Source organism: Anolis sagrei, chromosome 6, assembly GCF_037176765.1.
Source record: "Anolis sagrei isolate rAnoSag1 chromosome 6, rAnoSag1.mat, whole genome shotgun sequence".
NCBI lineage: Eukaryota > Metazoa > Chordata > Lepidosauria > Squamata > Dactyloidae > Anolis > Anolis sagrei.
Genome location: NC_090026.1, coordinates 22,943,222 through 22,968,705, shown reverse-complemented (window position 1 = coordinate 22,968,705; position 25,484 = coordinate 22,943,222). Strand labels below are relative to the sequence as shown.

General features: G+C 40.7%; 1 protein-coding gene across 4 annotated transcripts; it reads right to left on the bottom strand.

The window, feature by feature from the left end:
- Nucleotides 1–1,346: 1,346 nt before the first annotated feature.
- On the bottom strand, nt 1,347–21,710 carry LAT (linker for activation of T cells). Of its 4 annotated transcripts, none has more exons than XM_067469909.1 (13): nt 21,564–21,710; nt 13,959–14,173; nt 13,755–13,782; nt 12,320–12,372; nt 8,119–8,161; nt 6,563–6,624; nt 6,143–6,169; nt 5,905–5,944; nt 4,661–4,719; nt 4,366–4,419; nt 2,484–2,537; nt 1,801–1,884; nt 1,347–1,626 (listed from the first exon to the last, which is right to left on the bottom strand). In XM_067469909.1, exons 2-12 carry the CDS (start codon nt 14,065–14,067, stop codon nt 1,802–1,804), a joined length of 612 nt encoding a protein of 203 aa, XP_067326010.1. In that variant the 5' UTR covers nt 14,068–14,173; nt 21,564–21,710; the 3' UTR covers nt 1,347–1,626; nt 1,801. The 4 variants fall into 4 exon arrangements, with proteins under 4 accessions (XP_067326010.1, XP_067326011.1, XP_067326012.1 ...); XM_067469910.1 differs by having other exon boundaries at nt 6,563–6,621; XM_067469911.1 differs by lacking the exon at nt 1,347–1,626 and having other exon boundaries at nt 6,143–6,201.
- Nucleotides 21,711–25,484: the final 3,774 nt, after the last annotated feature.

Below are 25,484 nucleotides of genomic sequence, written 5' to 3'. Positions count from 1 at the left end.
CCCAAATGTCAAGGTCTATTTTCCCCAAACTCCACCAGGGTCCACATATGGGCATATTGAGTATTCGTGCCAGGTTAGGTCAAGATCCATCATTGTTTGAGTCTGCAGTGCTCTCTTGATGTAGGTGAACTACAACTGCAAAAATCAAGGTCAAACCTTTCCAGTATTTTCTATTGGTCACGGGATTTCTGAGTGCCGAGTTTAGTTCAATTCCATCGTTGGTGGTGTTCAGAATGCTCTTTAATTGTAAGTGAACTATAAATCCCAGCAACTACAACTCCCAAATGTCAAGGTCAATTTCCACGCAAACTCCACCAGTGTTCACATTTGGGCACATTGAGTATTCATGCCAAGTTTGGTCCAGATCCATCATTGAGTCCACTGTGCTCTCTGGATGTAGGTGAACTACAATTCCCAAACTCAAGGTCAAAGCCCACCAAACCCTTCCAGTATTTTCTGTTGGCCATGGGAGTTCTGTGCGCCAAGTTTGGTTCGACCCCATTAATGGTGGAGGTTAGAATGCTCTTTGATCATAGGTGAACTATAAATCCCAGCAGCTACAACTCCCAAATGACAAAATTAACCCCTTCCCCAACCACACCAGTGTTCAAATTTGGGCGTATCAGGTATTTGTGCCAAATTTGGTCCAGTGAATGAAAATGCATCCTGCATATCAGTTATTTACATTATGATTTATACCAGTAGTAAAATGACTGTTATGAAGTAGCAAAGAAAACAATGTGATGGTTGGGGGTCACCACAACATGAGGGACTGTATTAAGGGGTCACGGCATTAGGAAGGTTGAGAACCACTGATCTAACCCATCACTCCTTCCTACAACATCCCACCATCTCTTCCTACAACCAGATGCCTGTGAGAACCCACAAACATAATGTCCCACAATGCTTAGTATTCAAGAGAATGCTGCCTTCGGTACTAAAGATCATATACAGCAGCTTTTCCCTGTTTGTCACTTTCCAGAATCCGGGGAGAGCACGGATGAGCTCCCTCTGTCAGCTCCAACTCTCCATTGCGGGGACATGAGAGAAGCCTCCCACAAGGATGACAAAACATCAAATGTCCTGGGCAACATCCTTGAAGATGGCCAATTCTCTGACACCAGAAGCAACTTGCAGTTTCTCAAGTCACTCCTGACATGAAAATAACAACAACTTTCCAGATGTGTTGAGCTACATATTGCAACATACTTCATTATGTTGCAATTATTCATTTCAGCAGATCTTGTGGATTCTTCCTATATCAACCCAAGTTTCCCATCTTCTCCATAATTGTATATTGGTTTTGCATCAAGTGAAAAGATAAAGGGATTCTTGGTTTGTTGTTGTTGTTTATTTCACTAAGAATATCAAACAACTCCAGATTGTTTGGGGGGAATTAAAAGGAAGGAGGAGGAGATGACTGTCGAGCTCTTCATCTTGCCAACAAGGATCATAGAAAATTCTCAGGATGTGTCCAGACAAAGTGCAAAGGAGAGCAATAAGTTATGGTCACATTTGGGGAACTGGGGAGAAGGTGTCTTCAGGCCAACAGGGTCATTGGAGATCCATGCTTCACACAAATGATCGGAGGCATTGAAGTAAACTGTCTTGAAACAATCCCTCAAGCTTTAGAAAAGAAGAAGAAAAAAAGAAGACGTTATGATTGTATACATGTTCAGAGCCCTTCTTATTAATGCTGGAAAATTTCTCAAAGATCATTGCTGACACTAACACACACAGGTTGCAAGGTTGTCATCTGTCACAAATGGCAAGCCTACGCCTATTCCAAAATCAAAATACCTTAAAATCCAGGACAGACATTCTCATAATCTGGGATGTCATCGTCACTTTCTTGATCACTAGTGCAATCGCTGGCACCAACCGCTGGAAAATGGGTTACGATAATGAGGTTACAATAGTAAACCAGAAAAAAAGATAACATTGTTATAACAGGAAAAAGAAAGTATACCTCCCCTCCACATGTGCATTAGGAAGAACTTTCTGACTGTGAGAGCTGTTCGGCAGTGGAACTCTCTACCCCGAAGTGTGGTGGAGGCTCCTTCTATGGAGGCTTTTAAACAGAGGCTGGATGGCCATCTGTTGGGGGTGCTTTGAATGTGATTGTCCTGCTTCTTGGCAGGGAGTTGGACTGGATGGCCCACGAGGTTTCTACCAACTCTATGATTCTATGTTTAACTTTTGCAGATTTGATTATTAATGGATTTGATTCATATATTTTGTCTAAGATTCTGTAGGTCTTCCGGTGCAACTGCAAGGTCAGATTCCAGTGGAAGCTGATCACAGAGTTGAGCTAGAGGATCTAGAGATTCATAAATAAGAGTTTTAAAAACGTTTAAAATTTGCCACTTTCCCACTTTTGTGGGGCTCCTCTGCCCATAACTCCAGTAAATGTGAGGGACCCACTGTTTGGTTGAAAGCAAATACTTCCTCTCTAGTCCATACTATGGGCTGTCATTACTCACAGAAACAAGGTTCTAGGATAGTTGCCTCTGGTCCTAATACATTGACGTATTCACCTTTGGGAAAAAGAAGATAGATTAGTTGCATTAAAATCAAGTTACAGCAAAAATCCCCACTCCATCCAAAAGTAAAGTCAGAAAGGCATACAGTAATTTCCCCCAAATTGGCTCACTGTAGAAGTTTGGACACACACTAGCAATTGTCCAAGTGTCAAGGGACCCAAGATTTTGGCAAATGACTTTTATTGCCCCTCATCCCTTGCTTTTTCTAAGGCAAGAACGACCATGTATGGCAGCCACGTATCTTGTATTGTACTGCATAACCCTCTGTTCAGGGAATCTTATTGAAAGTGCTCCTACGTATTGAAAGGTGTCCAGCTCGAACTGGGTTTCAAAATAACTTATATGAAGACAGGACAAGAGCCTTGAAGTTACTTGTCTAAAATTAGCATTCAGTTGGCAGAATGAGCTGGCACTCTGGTCACCAGGTCATTATCTTATCTTGAGTAAAATGTCTTGTACGTATAACTATTAACAGAACCTATTTCCATTTATTATTGTTGTTTGTTCTTTGCAGACTGTCACTCTACTAGTATCAGGGGACGGTCTCTCCTATATAAATGCATCAGAACCCCGCCTTCCCCAATACTACTGCGAAACAAGGCGGACCCTCTCATTATGCAGGGTTGAGTGGCTCCAGATTTGAGGGGTTCTGATGAAAGGATAAGTCACTTTTGGAGATATACTTTCTCACTGTATTTACTGTGGAGTGGTGAAAAGCAACTGGAGGATCTTCTATCCCTTATGCCAGAATTAGTCGGCTATTTATTTATCATGTCAGGGGCAGACCAAACAGTTGCATTGTATTTTTTAACAAACAAATAAACAGACAAACAAAACACAAAGTTTGCAAGCTTGGTAGTTGATTAAATGTCCTTTGATCAGTAGCTGGCCACTTGGAGTGCCCCTGGTGTCACTATAAGAAGGTTACTATAAGAAGGTTACTATAAGTCGGCTGACTTTAGGGATCTCATCACACTAGAGCAGTGTTTATCAACCTGGGGGTTGGGATCCGTGGGGGGTTGCAAGGGGGTCACCATAGGCCATCAGAAAAGTATCTTATGTTGCTCATGGGGATTCTGTGTGGGAAGTTTGGCCCAATTCTATCATTGGTGGGGTTCAGAAGGCACTTTGTTTGTAGGTGGCCTATAAATCCCAGCAACTACAACTCCCAGATGTCAAGGTCTATTTTCCCCAAATTCCACCAGTGTTCACATCTGGGCATATTGAGTATTCATGCCAGGTTTGGTCCAGATCCATCACAGTGCTCTCTGGATATAGGTAAACTACAACTCCAAAACTCAAGGTCAATGCCCACCAAACCCTTCCAGTATTTTCTGTTGGTCATGGGAGTTCTGTGTGCCAAGTTTGGTTCAATTCCATCGTTGGTGGAGTTCAGAATCCTCTTTGATTGTAGGTTAAGTACATATCCCAGCAACTACAACGCCCAAATGACAAAATCAATCCTGCACCAACCCCACTAGTATTCAAATGTGGGCGTATGGGGTATTTGTGCCAAATTTGGTCCGGTGAATGAAAATACATCCTGCATATCAGAAATTTACATTACGATTCCTAACAGTAACAAAATTACAGTTATGAAGTAGCAACGAAAATAATTTTATGGTTGAGGGTCACCACAACATGAGGAACTGTATTGGGGGTCGCGGCATTAGGAAGGTTGAGAAACACTGCATTAGAGAATGAATCCATGGGCTTTAATAAGCTCTGCCTGCTGTCGTCTCCTTCCACAGCATCTTCTCAGCATCTTCTGCCCTTTTGGACAGCCACATTCACCACATTCATTCACTACCTTCTCACTTACCAATTGAACGCCGCTGAGATTCTGGCATATTCTCGTACTGATCCATAATGGAATCTACATGTGGGGGGGGGGGGGACAGGTACAAAAGGACTGATGTACTCAATACAAGAAGGCATATTTGTGATTTCAAGTATGTTTTTGTAATAATATTTTTTATGTTGGGCTAGTATTATCATCTATCTTCTGTGTGACTGCATTTGTCTTCCCAGGTAAGGGCAGGGTTCCTTATCAAATTAGGGGGGGGGGGGGGAAGCAGACAAAAACATTTTTAAGGTATCAGGGTTGAGGGACCTACCCGAGGAAGCGTGATCCTCATTTCTCTGATCTGTAATCGGAACATCAGGAAGCACCAAGCTGGTGAGGTTTGAAAAGAAGGAAGAATAGTTTAGTCCTTCAGATACAGTTCCAGGTTTTAAAGTATTGCACCCCAGGCCTGAGCCACCTATGACCACAGCACCATTTTACAATTTATTGTAAAAAAAAAAAAAACCCACATAAAATATACGAAAAAAACACCATAAAAATACATGAAAAAGCAGGAAATTAGAAAGGGAAGGAAAAATCCAAAAAGGTTTAGCAATAGGTGATAGCCACACAGGAATCCAAATGTCTCATAAAAATCCACAGTCCAGGAATAGCCAAAACTCACAAGTATCGCATAAATCCATAAACAAAAGGTATACTTAGAAAAACTTGAGCAAGAATCATAAACCAAGAATATAGAAAACTTCCAGGATACTTGAATCCAAAACCAGAACTTGACTTGACACAAGAACTCAGGCGTAACTTCTTCCTCGAAAACTAATGTTGCCTGAACTAACTATAAGGTAAACAACTGGTTGTTAACAAGCACTCATGAAATCATGTTGCTTCCCATACATTTTCTCTAGCTCTTTCTCATGTACTCTCGGAGCTGATTCTCTACTCTGAACTGTAAACAAAGATTTTTGCTTATTTCCATAACACCAGGTACTTTCCCTTGAGAGTTTTCAGTTTCACTTAATTCTTCTTACCTTGACCCCTTATCAAATGATGTTGTTTATGGCTCCTGTGATTGAACTTGGAGCTCGGCCTGAATCTGTATCACTTTGAACCCCAGGAAATCCCACAGTCCCTTCTGAATCATCAGTGAACCCAACATCAACCCCTGGATGAGGCTAAGCTACAACACAAAGTACATTGGGAAAACTACAGATCCCAAGGGTTCATGGGATAAAGATACACAGGAAATGATATCAAAAGTGCTACAATTGTGTCATTTAGATGCACCCCATCCATTGATAGAAAATATCAAATTTGTATCAATGCATCTCCTACATAATCCATTATGTCAGAGGTTCCTAGATGGTGTCTGACTACAGCTACTACCACTCATGACTGTGAATAATAATGGCAGAGGACAACGGGAGTTCTATTCAAAACAGCATCTGAAAAACCATGGTTAGAAATTATATTGACTTATATACTGACTTATATATAATTCAATTATATTGAATTATATTGACCAAAATAAGCTTGACCCTGATTCCCAAGACTTACATGTACCCAGGGACATAGTTTTCTTCATCATCAGGTGGTTCTGAAAGTACAGAGATAGAAAATATGTTCACACTTTTGGAGCCACTCAAGTTGCAACAGCCTCATATTAAACTCTGATCATATAACTCCTCATCATGACCAACCCAGGAGTATATTACAGCAGAGGCTTCTACTACTGAGCCAAGTTGCATTTTTTTTAATAGAGGAAGGATAGAGCAGATCTCGGGTTGCAACTCACCTTCGTTTTCATAACTGGGCATACTTTCTGAAAAGAAAGAAATACATGAAAAGGTGGGACTGGGGAGAGAAAAGAAAGTGAGTGATTAAGGCCACCAAGTTTCTCCAAGTTTATCAAATGGCTCCAATTTCTGCTATGTAACTACTATATAATTTATCACACTGGCCTGTTGTCTCGTTGTTGAAACAAACAGAAATATATTGGTATGGACACAATAACTGCCGCACCCCTCTGTAAATTTCTATGAATTATCAGCTTTATGTGATTAAAGCCCAGTACTAGTGATACTTGACATTGAACAGCAACATGAAGAACATACTGTAGGTATCTGTATAGGAAAAAGTCACTTTTGCATGCTTGCTTCAGTCTAAGATTTCATACACACCCCTCCTTCTGCTTTATTGGTTTCACAAAACTCACCATTATCTGCTTCATTTTTCATTGAAGTCGATTGATTGGCGAAACTATATGGAGGGCATCTGCTATGAGAAAAAGAGGAGAAAATGGGGATTAGTGCTTGCGTGAAAAGGCCCAAAGAACTCTTCATCCAACAAGGCACAGATAGGGACAGAGCTTGGAAAAGTTACATTTTTGTACTATATGCACCAGTGGTCCTTGCTAGATGGGGGAATGCACATTGCAGTTCAGATCTCTCCCCCGCCCCCAGATTTTTGAAAACATCTATTTAGTAAAGGTAAAGGTTTCCCCTTGACATTAAGTCTAGTCAAGTCTGACTCTGGGGGATAATGCTCATCTCCATTTCTAGGTCGAAGAGTCAGCGTTGTCCATATACACCTCCTAAATCATGTAGCCAGCATGGCTGCATAGGGCACTGTTACCTTCCTGCCAAAGCAGCACCTATTGCTCTACTCACACTTGCATGTTTTCAAACTGCAAGGTTGGCAGAAGCTGGGGCTAATAACAGGAACTCACCACATCCCATTGATTTGAACTGCCAACCTTCTGGTCAGCAAGTTTTGCAGCTTACCAATTTAACCTGCTGTGCCACTGCACCATATATAATATCTCATTATATACATATACCTTGGTATATGTGAGATATCTTGGAAATTGGACCCAGGTCCAAAACACAAAATTCATTTATGTTTTATACATAGTAAAGGCAAAGGTTTCCCCTTGACATTAAGTCTAGTCAAGTCTGACTCTGCAGACTCACCATTTCTAGGCCGAAGAGCTAGTGTTGTTCGTAGATGCCTCCAAGGTCACGTGGCCAGCATGACTGCATGGAGCACCATTATCTTCCCACTGAAGCGGTACCTATTGATCTACTCACACTTGCATGTTTTTGAAATGCTAGGTTGGCAGAAGCTGGGGCTAATAGCGGGAACTCACCATTGGGAAGCAAAAGTATCACTATATCAGCCTCCCATGTGGACAATTTCAGATTTTGGCATTCTGGATAAGAGATGTTCAATCTATATTTCATTTTGAAAGCATGGTTGTTAAGTCTTGCTAGAGGAGAGCAACATCCTGATATCAATACAGGCAGTCCTCGAGTTGCAAACATTCAACTCATAGTTAGGAACGGGGGTGAGTCAACAGGAAAAGTGAGATATCTATCCCTTGGAAGGGAAATTCATTCCTGAAAGAGCTATCATGGGGGGAAAGGGTCTCAACAGAAGCTTTATCACCAATTCTTGTTTCCACAACAAGACATTTTTTTTAAAATCCCATTGTCACAGGCACGGAAAGTGAGGTGAAATCTTCTGAACAGAAGCACAGACAACAAAGCAAACACCACAGGAGTGGTAACTCTTCCCTATGCTATCTAAAGCATGCATACAACAAACTTACAGAACTTGTCTTGTCTGTAACCCGGGTACTGCCTTTACACAGAAAAGATTTGCTTGCTTGCAAAACAAAGACAGTGGAGGGTAAAGCTCAGCCAAAGGATATAAGAACTTATGTGATCACACAGAGTTGTGGGAAGGTCTGATGTTCGACAAGTTTCTCACCTACTCAGGTCTGGTTGGGACTGGATTGTAAACCAAGGTGGAGCTGGAAAATCAAAAGGGAAGAGAACTGTCATGAATAGAAGAGGGCAAAATCCCCACTTCTTGCTCACCTCCACGGCCAACAGAAGCAGGAACAGGAGCCTGGCTTTAAGGAACAATTGTTTCCAGCCAACATTACATTACGTTTAAGTAATAGATCAGAAACGGAAAGTCCTGCCAGGGCTGGCTTTATGGCCAAGAGCTAGGAATTAAGCTGGGAAAGGTTTAGGGTAGGAGTGGGAAATATGCAGCCTTCAAGTTGCACCGGGACTGTGGCTGCAGCTGGCTGGGAGTCAGCTGCATTAAGATCACTACTGACCGAAAAGTCGTGAGTTCAAAGCCAGCCCGGTTAGAGTGAGCTTCCAACCTTTGTGTAGCTTGCTGCTGACCTTTGCAGCCCGAAAGACAGTTGCATCTGTCAAGTAGGAAATTTAGGTACCGCTTATGCAGGGAGGCTAATTTAACTAATTTACGACGCCATAAAATCTCCAGCAAGCAAGCAAAAAAGAAATGTCACAAATGGACGGTGAAGCAACAGCTCCTCTGGTGGCCAGAATACTCTCATGCAACCTGGAAAGTTAAATAGCCTCTGTGTGTCTGTCTATATATGTTGTGTGTATATGGCATTGAATGTTTGCCATGTATATGTAATCCTCCCTGAGTCCCCTGTGGGGTGAGAAGGGCGAAATATAAATACTGTAAATAAATGTAAATAAATAAATAAAAGTTGCTGTTGGGTTACAACTCTCTGCTGCCCTTTGTCAGTGCAAACAATAGTGGGGAACTGTGGGATTTATAGTTCAATATTATCTGGTAGTCTGTATTTTTTTTTTATTCCTGGTTTAGAGAAAATATTGTCCAGACTTTTAGCCCTAAAGAAGTCCTTCAGAGGAAAGCAAATACAATCTTTCCAAGAACACTGTGATACAATAGAGTCTTGCTTATCCAAACTACTCATCCAATTTTCTGTATTATCCAACGCAGTCTGCCTCCCGCCCAGATTCACAGCTGTTTCAATACATTACGATGTTTTGGTGAAAAATTAGTAAATACGGTAATTACTACATAACATTACCATGCATTTAACTGCTTTTTCTGTCAATTTGTTGTAAAACATGATGTTTTGGTGCTTAATTAGCAAAATTATAATGTAATTTGACGTTTAATAGGCTTTTCCTTAATCCCTCCTTATTATCCAATATTTCCACTTATCCAGCGTTCTGCCGGCCCTTTTATGTTGGATAAGCGAGACTATTACATGTCAAAATGACTTGAAGACACACAACAATAAGAACATTGCATGTGTACTTAAGAAGATGTGCAGGAAGACTGAGTGAGAGATACAGAAAGCATGATGGAGAATGATTCTGCAGATGGGCTGAGAATGTGAGAGGAAGGAAATGCTCTAGGACTGATGTGGTGAAGACAGGAAGAGATTTTTCGATAGGGACTGACTTCTGCGAAAGGCAGAAAGGATTGTTGGGAGAACAGAGAAACTATGTGAGTGGAGACTGAGTTTTGTGATCAAAAATTGGGTATCATGTGCCCAATGTCACTCAACGGCTTACCATGGCCAGGTGAGATATTGAACCCTGCTTTCCAGTATCATAGTCCAACATTTAAGCCACTATATCATGTTAGTCTCTCAACATCTTTACATTTGTTATGAATTATATCAAAACTTATATCTGCTCACTGCCACCAATTATGAAGCCTAGAACAGCAGTGAAAGATCATGAGGCTCCTGAGATGTTGCTGAACTGCAAATCCCAGCACTGATTGGCTGTATTGGCTAGGGCTGTTCGGAGTTGTCGTCCAAAAACATCTGGAGAATTTCACAGTTCCTACTTCTGTTTTAGATATACAGAGGAAATAGTAGAAACTGATGAGTTCTTGTAGAGTTATAGCACTTGATTCCACTTTAGCTGCCATGGTTCCATCCTATGGAATTCTGTGAGATGTAGTTTAAAGGTAAAGGTTTCCCATTGACATTAAGTTTAGTCATGTGCAATCCTGTGGGGTGGTGCTCATCTCCATTTCTAAGCCAAAGAGCTGGTGTTGTCCGTAGACATCTCCTAGGTCATGTGGCCGTCATAACTGCATGGAGTGCTGTTACCTTCCCACTAAAGTAGTACCTATTGATTTACCCACATTTACATGTTTTCAAACTGCTAGGTTGGCAGAAGCTGGGGCCAACAGCAGTTCACCCTGTCTGCGGATTCGAACAGCCAACCTTCTGATCTTTTTTATTTTTTTATTGTATAATACATAGAAACATACCATCTTTGAAATTAACTTTCAAATTACCAGTATTTTCCCCAATCCCACCACCATCACAACCCCCCGCCCCGCCCAGGAACAGTTAAGTACTTTTGCTGTGTTTATTACAATTGTTCAGTCATGAGAATAGTCTTATTTAACACCGTATATTTATATTTCCCCTTTATTCCATTTATGAGTCCCTTCCATTTTGCTTCCCATGTCCTTCTGCTTTGACCTGTCGTATAGTAACTTTTCCTTTCATTAATATAATCTATCATGTGTTTTATTATTTCCTCACTTTCTTTATATTCCCCTTTACTTTCCAACCTTCTGATCAGCAAGGTGTACATCTTAGCAGTTTAACCCTCTGCGCCACCACTGCCCCAAGATGTAGTTTAGAGAAGAATATTTAGAGTTTTTAGCCAGAGAGTTCTAGTGCATCACAAAACTACACAGCCCAGGACTTGATAAAAAGTAGCCATGGCAGTTAGATTATAATCATAATACTATAACTGTACATTGCACAAGGGGTGGCTGTGCTACATGATAAGCCGGTGTTTACAACTTTGTGCGGTGAGTGAACGCCTAAGGTGGTGATTCAAGGAGAGATTGCCACAAGTTTAAGTAGCAACCAAATCTTGACTCATACCCATATTTTAAAAGTGCATTTCCTATAACTGATGCTGTAATTCAGCATGTTCCCAAACTCAAGTCTTCCACATGTTTGGGACTTCTAGCTCCTAGTAGTAAAGATAAAGGTTTCCCCCTGACATGTCGTGTACAACTCTGGGGGTTGGTACTCATCTCTGTTTCTAAGTCAAAGAGCCGGCGCTGTCCCTAGACACCTCCAAGGTCATGTGGCCAGCATGACTGCATGGAGCGCTGATACCTTCCCGCTGGAGCAGTACCTATTGATCTACTCACATTTGCATGTTTTCGAACTGCTAGGTTGGCAGAAGCTGAGGCTGACAGCGGAAGCTCACGCTGCTCCCTGGATTCGAACCTGCGACCTTTCAGTCAGCAATTTCAGCAGCTCAGTGCTTTAACACACTGTGCCACTGGGGGCTCCTTGAATCCCTAATTATTGACCAAGATAGAATATATATTTTTGTATTTAACAAGTAAAATTCCACATACTGAAGACTTTAAGAAAGGGAGAAGGACTCTCAGCCTCTTCTCTGATTTGTATTTTTAAATTTTTAAATTGCCTTGAACAGGCAGGATTACTTTTAATATATGTGTGTTATGGCAACCATTTTTATGCTTATATTTTGTTTTGTAAATCCTACGGTTATGTTGTTTTTACTTTGTATGTTTTGTGATGCTACCTGGGAACCACTCTGAGTCCCCTCGGGGAGATGGAGCGGTATATAAATAAAGTTTTTTTATTATTATTACTGTTGTTGTTGTTGTTATTGTTATTATACGTGGTAGGAATTTCTTCCCCTTTATGAAAGACAACTGGTAATAAAATCCCACATAAGGCTGAAGGTTTGGAGAGTTGAAGTCCAAAACATCTGAAGGACTAGCATCTGGAATCATTATGTTATATGCTATTCTGCTATGATTCTCCTTCAGCATGGTGTGGAGGAAAGGAAAGCACATATTGATCCTTCAAGGATGGATTCTTCTCCTAGAGAATACATTCGGATATGGAAGGATATGGTTTGAATTTTCATTTGAGTGATATCTGAAAGCTGGAACCTTAATAAGGCTGCATAATGTTAGGAAAGAATGAGGATCAGAGATGTAATGATCTTGGCCACAGGACTACCAGTTCCTAGGATGGACTGCCTCATGGCTGTATCAGCTCCCCAGTATTTGAAAGCAGGGAGGAACAGGAAGCAGACAGGAGAAGTAAGATCAGTTTCACAACAGGAAAGAACCGACAGCTACTCACAGGGAGGACGCCTCAACACCCTGAATGTCTGAGGACGGGAAGTAGTCGGTGGCCTGTGGAAATAAGAATGAATGAGTCCAAGCCTTGGTCAACTCCTAAATCAGAAGTAGGAAAAGTGCAGTCCGTTTATGGTCAATCTCTAACCCGGTAAAAACCAGTAAAAACCCAGTAAAAACCTGACCCTGAACAAGCCTTTGGAAATGCAGTGCAACAGACAAACACGGAATTGTGTAAGTTTGAAACATGGAACGGCTTGGACAATGCTACTGGAAAGTGAGATAAACAGGGAGACATTGGTTATTATATGTTTTTAATGGTTTTTGCAAGATAAAGGTAAAAGTAAAGATTTTCCCCTGACATTAAGTCCAGTCATGTCTGACTCTGGGGATTGGTGCTCATCTCCATTTCTAAGCCGAAGAGCCAGTGTTGTCCGTAGACACCTCCAAGGTCATGTGGCTGGCATGACTGCATGGAGCACCGTTACCTTCCCATCTATTTATCTACTCACATTTGCATGTTTTCAAACGGCTAGGTTGGCAGAAGCTGGGGCTGACAGCGAACCTGCAACCTTTCAGTCAACAAGTTTAGCAGCTCAGTGGTTTAACCCACTGTGCCACTGGGGGCTCCCAATGGTTTTTGTATTGTATAGATTTTATATTGATTTTATAATGCTGTTTAAAATATTTTAATTGCATATTGTGGATTGTTAAGGCATCAAATTCTGCTAATTTGTAAGCTTCCTTGAGTCACTGTCGGACTTGAGAAAGGCAGGATAGAAATATCGTAAATTAAAAAATACACCCCCCCCCCCCCGGATTATATTTGGGTCAATTTGGGGGAAATTTTGATGTCTTTTGGCTGGAAATGCAGCCTTCCAAAATCATTGTGGTGGGGGACTAAGGCATCCCGAACCCCTGAGATTTCCCCACCCATGCTAAACACCACTAGCCAACTTCACTTCAGAATCTTTTTCCATTCCAGAATTTTGGGTGTAGTAGTATCAGAATAGCTCTATAATTCTGACTTAGACCAAGACACAATTCAAATCACGGTCTATCCAAGCATGTTGGAACATTCCCAAACGTAATTCAAGAAGTCCAGACAATCTGGAAAACTGTCCAACACACGAAATAGCCTTAGATAGAGACCACCAAACTAGAGGTTCATCTGGCCAAGTATTGTCTCTATCAGTCTTCCCAGTCTGCTGAACTCCATCTATGTTGGATTCAAATAGTGTTACTTTTTTCAACAGCTCCCAGAATCACACATAAGTGGGTGCTTTCAAGAGCTGTACTCCAATTGTTTAACCACTAGAGTTGCAGAAGAGAATGTTTTAGAAGCAGACACAAACTTCTTTCCTGCCTAACCCAGCTGTACTTGGCCCCAAATTCAGTTAGCTTTGCCTCAAATTAAGTTAGACAAGACATGGACTCACTTGTCTTCATAATCACCAATTGGCGGTGCTGTTGAGAGATACACATACCAATGAGATTAGAAGATGTTTGTACGTTCCTCAGGATGACCTGAGAAATCAAACCCCCACCCTGAGAAATCAGACCCTCCCCCACCCCACTATCCCTTAGGAATAGTAATGTTCAGGGCAGGTGCTGGAATGGAAAGAGGGCAGAAAAGACTTAACTGTCTAATTCAGTGTCCCGGCAGTCAATACAAAGCACAAGCAGAACCACCAGAACTGGGACAGTCAGTATCAACATCCAGAAGAGGTCACCCGTAGGGAAGACATCCATGCCACCAGCAAGGGGGACAGTAGAGGTGCAATGGAAGCGGAGAAGTTACACACACCAGGGTGAAAAACAGCATTGAGCAGGCTAACGGTGCAACACATCAAGAGCCCTGTGGAAAAGAGCCAAAATGTACATTCAGTACATCAAACATTTCTCCATCCTCACCTTTTACTGCAACTTGAATTTTGGTAGTATTTGGATTTTCACATCAAAATGGAAAAAACAAGTTAGAAGATCAGGAAGTTACTGTTTAAATAGTCAATGTCTTTCTGATCCAATTTCAACTCCAACCATCCCCAAATAGTATGGGTAATGAGTGAAACAACAGAAGTTGTAACCAAAAACATAACCCCACAAATATAATGTTTGTTTGTGAGATTAACATAACTCAAAAACCATTGGATGAATTGACACCAAATTTGGAAACAATACACCTATCAGGTCAACGAGTGACCATCACTCATAAAAACATTGAAAAACACAGCGGAAGGGACTTAAACAGCCAAAAAAATAAAAATTAAAAAATACATTACAATGCATGTGCAAAACCTATATGTGTGTTTGTGCATATATATATATATATATATATATATATATATATATATGCACAAACACACATATAGGTTTTGCACATGCATTGTAATGTATATATATATATATATATATATATATATATATATGCATGCAAACACCCATATACACACACATATATGCACACAAAACATATATGCACTGGTTAGTATCCAATAAATCTACCAAGTGATACACTTTTACGGTTACACCCAGAAACAAAGGAAGCCATCTTACTGAGTTTGCAAGATGTGAGCAAGACTGGGTTGTTGTGAGTTTTTCGGGCTGTATGGCCATGTTCCAGAAGCATTCTCTCCTGACGTTCTTTCTCCCACCCTGGACATTCCACAGATATATTTAAACCCCATTTTCCTAGTTTCCAACAGACCTCACAGCCTCTGAGGAGGCCTGCCATAGATGCAGGCAAAACATCATGAGAGATCGCTTCTGGAACATGGCCATACAACCCTGAAAACTCACAACAACCCAGTGATTCCAGCCACGAAAGCCTTCGACAATACAATGACCAAGACTGTTGATGATCAGGGATCTTGAAAGTCTCCCATTTGTAGGGTTGTCATACATCAAAGTGGACTTGCTGACAAACAACATCAAAAGTCTTTGGTTTTTCCAGGTAGGATTCCTACGTGGATCAGAATCTCCTTTTCATTTGAAAAGCTTTAATTTGTGATGGAAAGGAATGGATGAACTCTCAAAGTGCTGGAAATGTCCTCTTAGTTTCAAGCAAGGCTCTCTTAAAATTGTAAGACCACATGCACATGCTTAATCCTGCACTAATGTAAAAGCTGTTCATGATGTTGCATTATCTGATTACAGAGGCATACTAGGCTAGAAGTCTTTTTTTGCTTTGGGTGGCACTAAGATCTCAATGTATTCTCCACACCTTTGAGTAAGCCTTTGAGTATATGCAATATTACCTTGCAGCTGCACATCTACAGAAGAGTAGATCAGTAGAGACAATAATAATAAATTACTGAAGGACCACAAACTAGTCTTAACTGCCCAGAAAGATCACAAAAGTGAGTGCAACTAGGCTGAGAAAGTAACAAGAGAGAGAGAAATAGAAATGTGGAATACCTAAATGAACTTGTTTAATAAACCTTCAGACAAATTATTATTAAAAACTTTTGCATGGAATCAAAATCTTATAGTCAAATTGCCATTGAGATGACTGGCAAAATAAATGCTTGGCTTGCGGCAAATGGGGATAGATTAGTCTGTAGGGTCTAAAACTTAAACTTACCGTATATTCTCATGTATAAGTCTAGAACATTTAGTCTTAAAATCATCATAAAAACAAACATGGGTCAACATCATGTGAATATCAATGTAAATACTGTGCTTAATATGTGCAAAAAAGTATCTTCTTCTCTGAATAGATTGGCAAAAGCTTTGTGCATGATGAGAGAAGCTAAAAGATGTACCAACTCATCTACCTACTCCACGATGGTACTGCTTTTGGCCTTTTTGAATGCCAGGATAGGGAAATGGCAATTGCCAGGGGTGACTGGTTCCCCTGAAGCAATGCTAGTGCTTTCCCACCCATATGTAGAATAACCCTTGGTTTATCCATGGGTCACATCAAAATCCATAATTTCATCCCCAAAACCCACCCTTGACTTATACATGAGGTTGACCTACATGTGAGTATATACATGAACTGAATACCCTTGCATAGTAATAGCACCACATTGTCAGCACTTTTACTCATAGTTGCACCATTCACCTCCTTTGCCAACTTTCCTGTCATTAAATTCCATAAATTAGGATCATTAATATGTTGCACTGTACAACTTTCAGGATTTAACAATCATACTCTACATAACTTGTCATAATGTTGTTTTTACTCTATTTATTATCGAGTTTAAGATGTGTTTTTCAGCCCATTTTGGGGGGTGACAAAGCCTCCCTTGGCTTATATTCGAGTCAAGGTTATTTATTCCTTTACTCTGTTACTATTATTATTTTTATTACATGATTTACTCTATTTATTATTGTTATTATTACATTTACATTATTTTACTCTATTATTTTTATTGCATTTATTATTTTACTCTATTTTTATTATTACATTTATTATTTTTCTCTATTTATTATTGCTATTATTACATTTATTACCTTACTCTTATTATTACATGTATTATTTTACTCTATTATTATTACATTTATTATTTTACTCTATTATTACTGTTATTACATTTATTATTTTACTCTCTTTATTATTATTGGAAGGATATGTAAGCACATTTACATTGAAGAAGATTAGAATAATGATTTAATCAGAGTTGAAAAGTATTGGCTTAAATTACAGTTGTATGCAAATATTGAAAAACATTTAGCCTACTGATGCCTCAATTAATATAATTTTATTGGTATCTATTTTTATTTTGAAATTTACCAGTAGCTGCTGCATTTCCCACCCTTGGCTTATACTTGAGTCAATACGGTTTCCCAGTTTTTTGTGGTAAAATTAGGTGCCTCGACTTACATTCGGCTCGGCTTATACTCGAGTATATATGGTAATTATTCTACAGCTGGAAAAAAAGGAGATTTGATTTAAAGAAGCACCACAGGACTTCTTTTTGCAGCTTTTGGTGCCATCAACCATTATATCTTTCTGGATCACCTTGGTGGGATGGGACTTGGGGACACTATTTTTCAATGGATCTATTTCTTCCTCCAGGATGAACATAGAAAGTAGATCTGGAGGATTTTTGCTCAACACCTTGTCCATTGATCTGCAGGATTCCTCAGGACTCAGTTTTATCTTCATGTTATTTAACATATACATGAAAACACTGGGAGAGGTTGTCCAGAGTTTTGCAGTTTTGGTGCCACCAGTATGTGGATCTGACCCAACTCTATTACACCTTCCTAATTATGTCAAGGGAATTGTTTTGGTTCTAAATGGCTACCTGTCATCATCATGGACTGGATTATGGTGAACACATTGAAATTTAATCCAGACAAGATGGAGTTGCTCGTGGTCAATTGAATAATTGATCAGGGAATGGAGATTCTTCCTGTGTTGAATGAGGTTGCAGTCCTTCTGAAAGCACAGATCCGCAACTTGGGTGTGCAACAGTTTCAGATCTGAGCCTGGATGCTCAGGTTTCAGCAGAGGCTAGAATTGCATTTGCACAGTTAAATCTTGGATACGAGTTTTACTAGTTCCTTGAGAAGTCAGATTTGGCCATGCTGACACATGCCTATTGCCTAAGCATCCCAATTGGATTATTCTAACTTTTTGAAGAGTGTTTGGAAACTTCTGCTGGTCCAAAGAGCTGCAGCCAGATTGGTAACTGGGCTAGCTACAGAGAACACACAACTCTCTTACTGCAACAGCTTCAATGGCTGCCAGCGCATTTGCAAGCAGTGGTTTTGATCAATTAAATCTTATATGGCAGATTATTCATGTGTAGGTTATTTAACTGACAGTAGAAGGAAAGCTTAGAGAAGACAATCATGCTGGGGAAAATGGAAGGAAAAAGGAAGAGGGGCCAACCAAGGGCAAGATGGATGGATGGTATCCTTGAAGTAACGGGTTGACTTTGAAGGAGCTGGGGGTGATGACAGCCGACAGGGCGCTCTGGTGTGGGATGGTCCATGAGGTCACGAAGAGTCGGAAGTGATTGAACGAATGAACAACAACATTTTCTTTTATCAGCCTATGTTTTAAAATCTACTAAGGAGGCCATTCTCTTTGTCTCATCAACTTCACAGGTATATCTGGTGAGAACATTGGAGACCTCCTTCTCATTGGTTGGTCCTAGGCTTCCAAGAGAAACTGCAGTGGCACCCTTCCTACTGTCTATTCCTACTGGCTGAATCTCCATTCCCTGATCTGTTTATCAGTTGAGCAGGAGCAACTCCATCTTGTCTGGATTAAGTTTCAGTGTGTTCACCATCACCCAGTTCATGCTGATGACAGGTAGCCATTTAGAACCAAAACAATTTCCTTAGCATGTGGTGAGTCTAAATACATGGCTCTTCAGACGGGTCTTTGATTCTAAGTAATCCATGGCCAATGTGATGAATCATTGATAGTACTGGCCCACACTTTGATTGATGGTTATGACAGATAGCTGACCTGCAGGTTCCACTGTGTTTTATGTGCATATTTGTTTAGTGGACTAAGTTTAAATTTCATTTAAATTTTTGATCTCATTTTCACTTTTGTGGCATTATGATGTTTGGCATATGTGTGTGTGTGTATGTTGATTGTTGTAAGCTATTTTGAATCTTGAACTGAGAAAATGTCAGAATAGATTACGATGAGGAGGTGGAGGATGACAATAATAATAAAAACCACCATAATTAGACCTGCTGTCTAATATTTGTCATAAAAGATGCTGTGGACTGAATTTCTGCAGGCAAAGTCCAAACATCATCAATAAGTTATGTATCCATAACTTATTGGATACATAATGGATACAATAAGTTATGTATCCATTACTACACTTGCAGATAGAAACCTCCAAAAATGTGCCGTGTAGTGGGTTGTTGTAAGTTTTGGAGGCTGTATGACCATATTCCAGAAGCATTCTCTCCTGACGTTTCGCCTGCATCTATGGCAGGCATCCTCAGAGGTTGTGAAGTCTGTTGGAAACTAAAATGGGGTTTATATATCTGTGGAATGTCCAGGATCTGTTTGAGGTAGGTGTGAATGTTTCAGTTGGCCACCTTGATTAGCATTTGATGGCCTTGCAGTTTCGAGGTCTGGCTTGTTACTGCCTGGGGGAATCCTTTGTTGGGAGGTGATTAACTGGCACTGTGGACATTCCACAGATATATAAGCCCCATTTTTCTAGTTTCCAACAGACCTCAATATCTCTGAGGATGCCTGCCATAGATGCAGATGAAACGTCAGGAGAGAATGCATCTGGAACATGGCCAGACAGCCTGGAAAACTCACAACAATCCAGTGATTCCGGCCATGAAAGCCTTCAACAATACAGTGCCATATATTGTTTGCGACTCCACTTTCTGTACAGAGAAAAAACAACCTTTTGAATAATTTGAGACCCAAAACTCAAAAATTATCTGGAAGGGTTCTTGGTGCCCCCTGCTCATCGCCCCTAAAGAAGTGAGTGTGGGAACAGAGGAGGGAGCAGGGTGACTCATGTTAGCAATAGCGACCCACAGCCGGATTTGGGTACCGGCAAATGAGGTTTGCGCTGTGTTGTGGGTGCCGTGGGAGGGAATGTGCAGCTGCAACTTTGCACAACTTTTTTGAGGGATGGGGGGCAGGGAATGGTGCTGAGGCAACCTCTCAGTACAAAGCAGTACATGTTTCTCTGTGTGTGCACCAAGAAAAGGATAAGTATTGCACAGTTGGGCTTTTCTATACAATGCCATACCTCACACGTACAAATATACTCTGCTTGAATGGAGCCCTGGCGATCGGCCAGATTGACCACAAACCACAGGTTCCGTTGCAGGACAGAAAGTGGGAGCTTTTTGAAGAGAACGGGAGCAAAGTTGGTTTTGAAGAAGATAATTGCATGAATAGATGACACTCTATTCCAAAATTAGTTGGGAGTTTTAAACAAATGATCATTGCCTTTCATTTCTGCTCAACTCAGTGTAAGACAGGGTTGCTCAGCCTGGGGGTCGTGGGACGGTGTCAGAGGGGTCACCAAAAACCATCAGAAAACACAGTATTTTCTGTTGGTCATGAGGGTTATGTGTGGGAAGTTTGGCCCAATTCGATCATTGGTGAGGCAAAGAGTTCCACTGTTGAACAACTCATATGATCTATCTGTAAATGGCTATTCTACCTCAGTTTAAAGCAGCATTTCTCAACCTGGGGGTCAGGACCCCGGTGGGATTGTGAAGGGGTGTCAAAGGGTCAACAAAGAACATCAGAAAACACAGTATTTTCTGTTGGATATGGGGGTTCCATGTGGGAAGTTTGGCCCAATTATATTGATGGGATTTAGAATGGTCTTTGATTGTAGATGAACTACACACCCTAGAAATTATAAATCCCAAATGTCAAGGTCTATTTTCTCCAAACTCCACCAGTGTTCACATTTAGGCATATTGAGTATTCATGCCAAGTTTGGTCCAGATCCATCATTGTTTGAGTCTACAGTGTTCTCTGGATGTAGGTGAACTACAACTCCTAAACTCAATGTCAATGCCCACCAAGCCCTTCCAGTATTTTCTGTTGGTCATGGGAGTTCTGTGTGCCAAGTATGGTTCTATTCCATCATTGTTGGAGTTCTTTGATTGTAGTTGAACTATAAATCCCAGCAACTACAACTCCCAAATGACAAAATCGATTCCACCCCAACCCCACCAGTATTCAAATTTGGGTGTATTGGATATTTGTGCCAAATGTGGTCCAGTGCATGAAAATGCATCCTGCATGTCAGATATTTACATTAAGATTCAAAATAATAGCAAAATTACAGTTGTGAAGTAGGAATGGAAATAATGTTATGGTTGGGGGTCACCACAACATGAGGGGTCGCAGCATTAGGAAAGCTGAGAAACACTGGTTTAAGAGATGGACAATCTGAGAGCTAGAGAAAGCAATAACCACAGGAAAAGAGAGAGATTGCATCAATATTAGGGGTGGAGGAGGCAACTAAAGGGAAGGAGAGAGAACCCCGTGTAGCGTGTTTTAAAATGTATATATTTCAACAGCATTTAAAAGAAATATTCTCAAGCTGCCCCACAATTTTCTTTTCCTCAGCCACTTCTACCATTTCTTTTATCTCATCCTTTGCCCCCTAAGTTACACTGTTATGTCCCAAATTCTAGGTCTAGTTTCTTTTCTTCCCAAAAGACCGAAGCATGACAACTTGCGGTGATAAACCCTGCCAGGACTGAGCTTCACCCCTTGTAATTCCTTTTCCTCTCCAGCCTCCCCTGCTTTCCCCAATTCCGTGTAGACTCACATCTGGAGTTCTCTTCCCAGTTCCATGTCTGGAGGAAGTCTCTGCTGCTGTGGCAAATGCGGCGGCTGCTCTTGAATTGCTTGGGCAGGAAGGAAACACCACAGCCGCCAGCAGGAAGTCAAAGGGCAGGTGCGCTAAAGCACGACATGAAGTAGGAGAAAGAGAAGAAACAGGAGGCAGGCACACCAAGTTGAACATCATGCACATTCATGATCTTAGTGAAGAATGCCTGAGCCTCAAATGGACCTCTGAGGATGCTTTTAACTTTCTTTGTTGCTTCGTGCCAGATCCCTCTCAATTACCTAACCCTAACTCCTGAACTTTGCCAAGTCAGGCATAATAACACTTGTGCCAAAGGAGAATCACTCAATTTCATGTTGTGCTTAAGGGTTCCTTGGATTGACTCAGGACTTGTAAATAAGGACCTGGGGGGTGGGATCATGAGGGAGGTTTCAGAGGTGTCACCAAAGACCATAAGAAAAGACATGTTTCTGATGGTCTTAGGAAGTCTTTTGACACAGAAGGCTGAAGATCACCTGTCGTTCCCCTCCTTTTTGGGGTTGTTGAACTACAACTCCCAGAATTCAAAAACAGCCCCCCACCCCACCCCACCAGTATTCAGTGTTGGCCATGTAGGTAGTGTGCTAAGTTTGGTGCAGATCCATTGTGGGCTAGGTTCAGAGTGCTCTTTGATTGTATGTGAACTATAAATCCCAGCAACTACAACTCCCAAATGTCAAATCTATTTTCCCTAAACTTTATTAGTGTTTGCATTTGGGCATATTGAGTATTCATGCCAAGTTTGGTTCAGATCCATCATTATTTCAGTCCACAGTGCTCTTGGGATGTAGGTGAACTACAACTCCAAAACTCAAGGTCAATGCCCACCAAACCAGTATTTTCTATTGGTCATGGGAGTTCTGTGTGCCTGGTTTGGTTCAATTCCATCACTGATGGAGTTCAGAATGTTCTTAGATTGTAGGTGAACTATAAATCCTAGCAAGTACAACTCCAAAATGACAAACTCAATCCCCCCGCCACTCCACCAGTATTTAAATTTGGGCGTATTGGGTATTTGTGTCAAATGTGGTCCAGTGAATGAAAATACATCCTGCATATCAGATATTTACATTACGATTTGTAACAGTAGCAAAGTTAGTTATGAAGTAGCAACGAATATAATGTTATGGTTGGGAGTTACCACAACATGAGGAACTGTATGAAGGGGCTGCAGCATTAGGAAGGTTGAGGAACACTGCATTAGTTCCATCAATAGTGTCTGGTGCAGCTCTGAGCCTCTCTCTGTAAGTCTCACTACTCCATATTTTCCAGACTGTCATATCTTCAATTCTAGTCACATAGAATTGTGTAGAATTATTTGCAAAGCTTAAAAGAATCAGAAGCACAGCTCTGTTGCTTATTCAGGTTACCTGTTAATGGATGACATTACTTCCATCAATAGTGTTTGGTGTACCTTTGAGCCTCTTTCTGTAAGTCTCACTACTCCATATTTTCCAAACTGTCATATCTTCAATTGTAGTCACATTTTCTGACAATTCGTTGAATGTGCTGGGATGACAGACCCTAGGCACAAATAATAGATTTGCAGGCAACGTCTTGACTCTGACATGAGCAAAGGGGAGTAACCAATCTGACCATTTCCCTTTCTCCCATATTTGCTTTCTCCATGAGATTTACAAAAACACTTGTTGGTACTGTTATAAATTTAGTAAAATTCCCAGTCATCTTCAGTGGTCAAATTCATCAAGCTCAGCAGATCTCTCAGCTTTCCCAAACATTTGATTTTTGTCCACTCAAATTCTTTTTATCACAGTTATCACTGTGAAGACTTGGGGAGAAATTGGCACCTTTTTTCCCTTTTTCCGAAGCTTATTTTTCCTCAAAATATTTTTGAAGGGGTGTGGAATATTTTCTTTTACAATGATAAATACATATGTAGGTAAAGGTACAGGTTTTCCCCTGACATTAAGTCCAGTCGTGTCCAACTCTGGGGGTTGGTGCTCATCTCAATTTCTAAGCCAAAGAGTCGGCGTTGTCCGTAGACAGCTCCAAGGTCATTTGGCAAGCATGATATTACCTTCCCGCCAGAGTAATTTGTTGTTTTACAGGCTTCTGGTTTTTTATAAGATGCAAAACATTAAAATTGCCAAGTGACTAAATAAATATACATGTTTGATTCAACAGAGATTGTGGTGAGCAGTTGCTTTGTTGTCGGTTCAACAATGATGGGACGCAGGTTGCAGCAGGATTGAAGAATGGTGCCATTAGGGTCAGTTTCATGGATAATAGTTCCTCCCTATTACACAGAATAGGCTGTCTGTATCTTTATGATGATGTATTTTAACTATGTTGTGCCCCACCTAGAACAAGAGGCAAATAAATATTATTATTAATTATTTATTATTATTATTATTATTAAAAGGTAAAGATTTTCCCTTGACATTAAGTGTAGTCGTGTCCAACTCTGGGTGTGTGTGTGTGTGTGCTAATCTCCATTTCTAAGCCGAAGGACCAGCGGAGTCCGTAGATGTCTCCAAGGTCATGTGGCCTGCATGACTGCATGGAGCACTGTTACCTTACTGCTGAAGCGGTACCTATTGATCTACTCACATTTGCATGTTTTTGAACTGCTAAGTTGGCAGAAGCTTGTGCTAACAGTGGGAGCTCACCTCACTCCCCAGATTCGAACCACCAACCTTTCGGTCAGCAAGTTCAGCAGCTCAGCAGTTTAACCTGCTGCACCACCTAAAAGAGGTATCTTGTCAATGCATGGGCATAAGAACAGGGGCTTATATCAGTGGGATGGAAGAAATGCCTCTTTGCCTGACATCCAAATTCTATTTAAAAGACTTCCTTGAGGGACACATTCCTGCAGTAGGTGGAACCGAAGGACCAGATTAAAAATACCACTGTATATTAGCTAAAATGTTTATTACTTCTATACAAGTCTTAGGACAGATATTTGAAACATTTACTGTCAATACCCAGAGAGGTATTTAAAACTTTTTTACACAGGAATAAAGCTTTATAAAAGCTGGAAAATAACCCAGTAATGATGTTGTGGGGAAGTTTAACATGCCAGGCCAAATAAACCCCCAGACCTTCCACTCCTGGTTGACATGTTGAGTAGAGTGAAGTCATAAAACCTAGGCATCTGTCACAGTCCATTTGGCTCACTCTTCACTTGATTTCACTTGTTTTGCCATATACATGGGAGTGCTTCAAATATGCACCCTTCGCACTTTTCATAAAACATGGTTTTAGCTCAGGAAAAGCTTTTAACAGTTCTGCCAAGTTTATAAAATACACTTGCAAAAGAATCGTAAGCCTTTTCAGCACTCAGAACGAAAGTCACACTTTGTTATAGCGAAATACTCATTGTCATCTTCCCTTCTCTTGCTGCTGCTAAAAGACACAGGTCTGGCTTGTAAATCCAGACATTGTAAAAAATCGTATCTTTCCATTTCTACACTGAGCCCACCGGGGTTTGCTCTAGTACATTAGTAGGTGCAGTTTACACCACCTCCTTGACACCCTTCTCTTTGTTTTGCACAAGTCAATAATCCACAAAGATCTGTGTTCATTTATAACAGAATAACAGGCAAATTTCCTCAGCTATTAAACCGAGCTTTGAACAGCCGTTACAGTCTCTTCTCTTGCAAGAGAAGAGGGTTTTTGTGCTTAGGTAATTAAGAAATAAACAGTATCAAAATACTGAAATTAAGTTCTAAATTAAACATGAAATTAATTTAAACTTAAGCAAGTAACTCTCAACTAAATGGCCTGTGTTCTCCCATTAGGAAATGCTTTTTGCTTCTTCTAGTGGAGGGAACGACTAAAATGAGAAACTTCAACTATGCTCAGAAACTGAGTTGGCACAGTAAGAGGACTGAACATAAA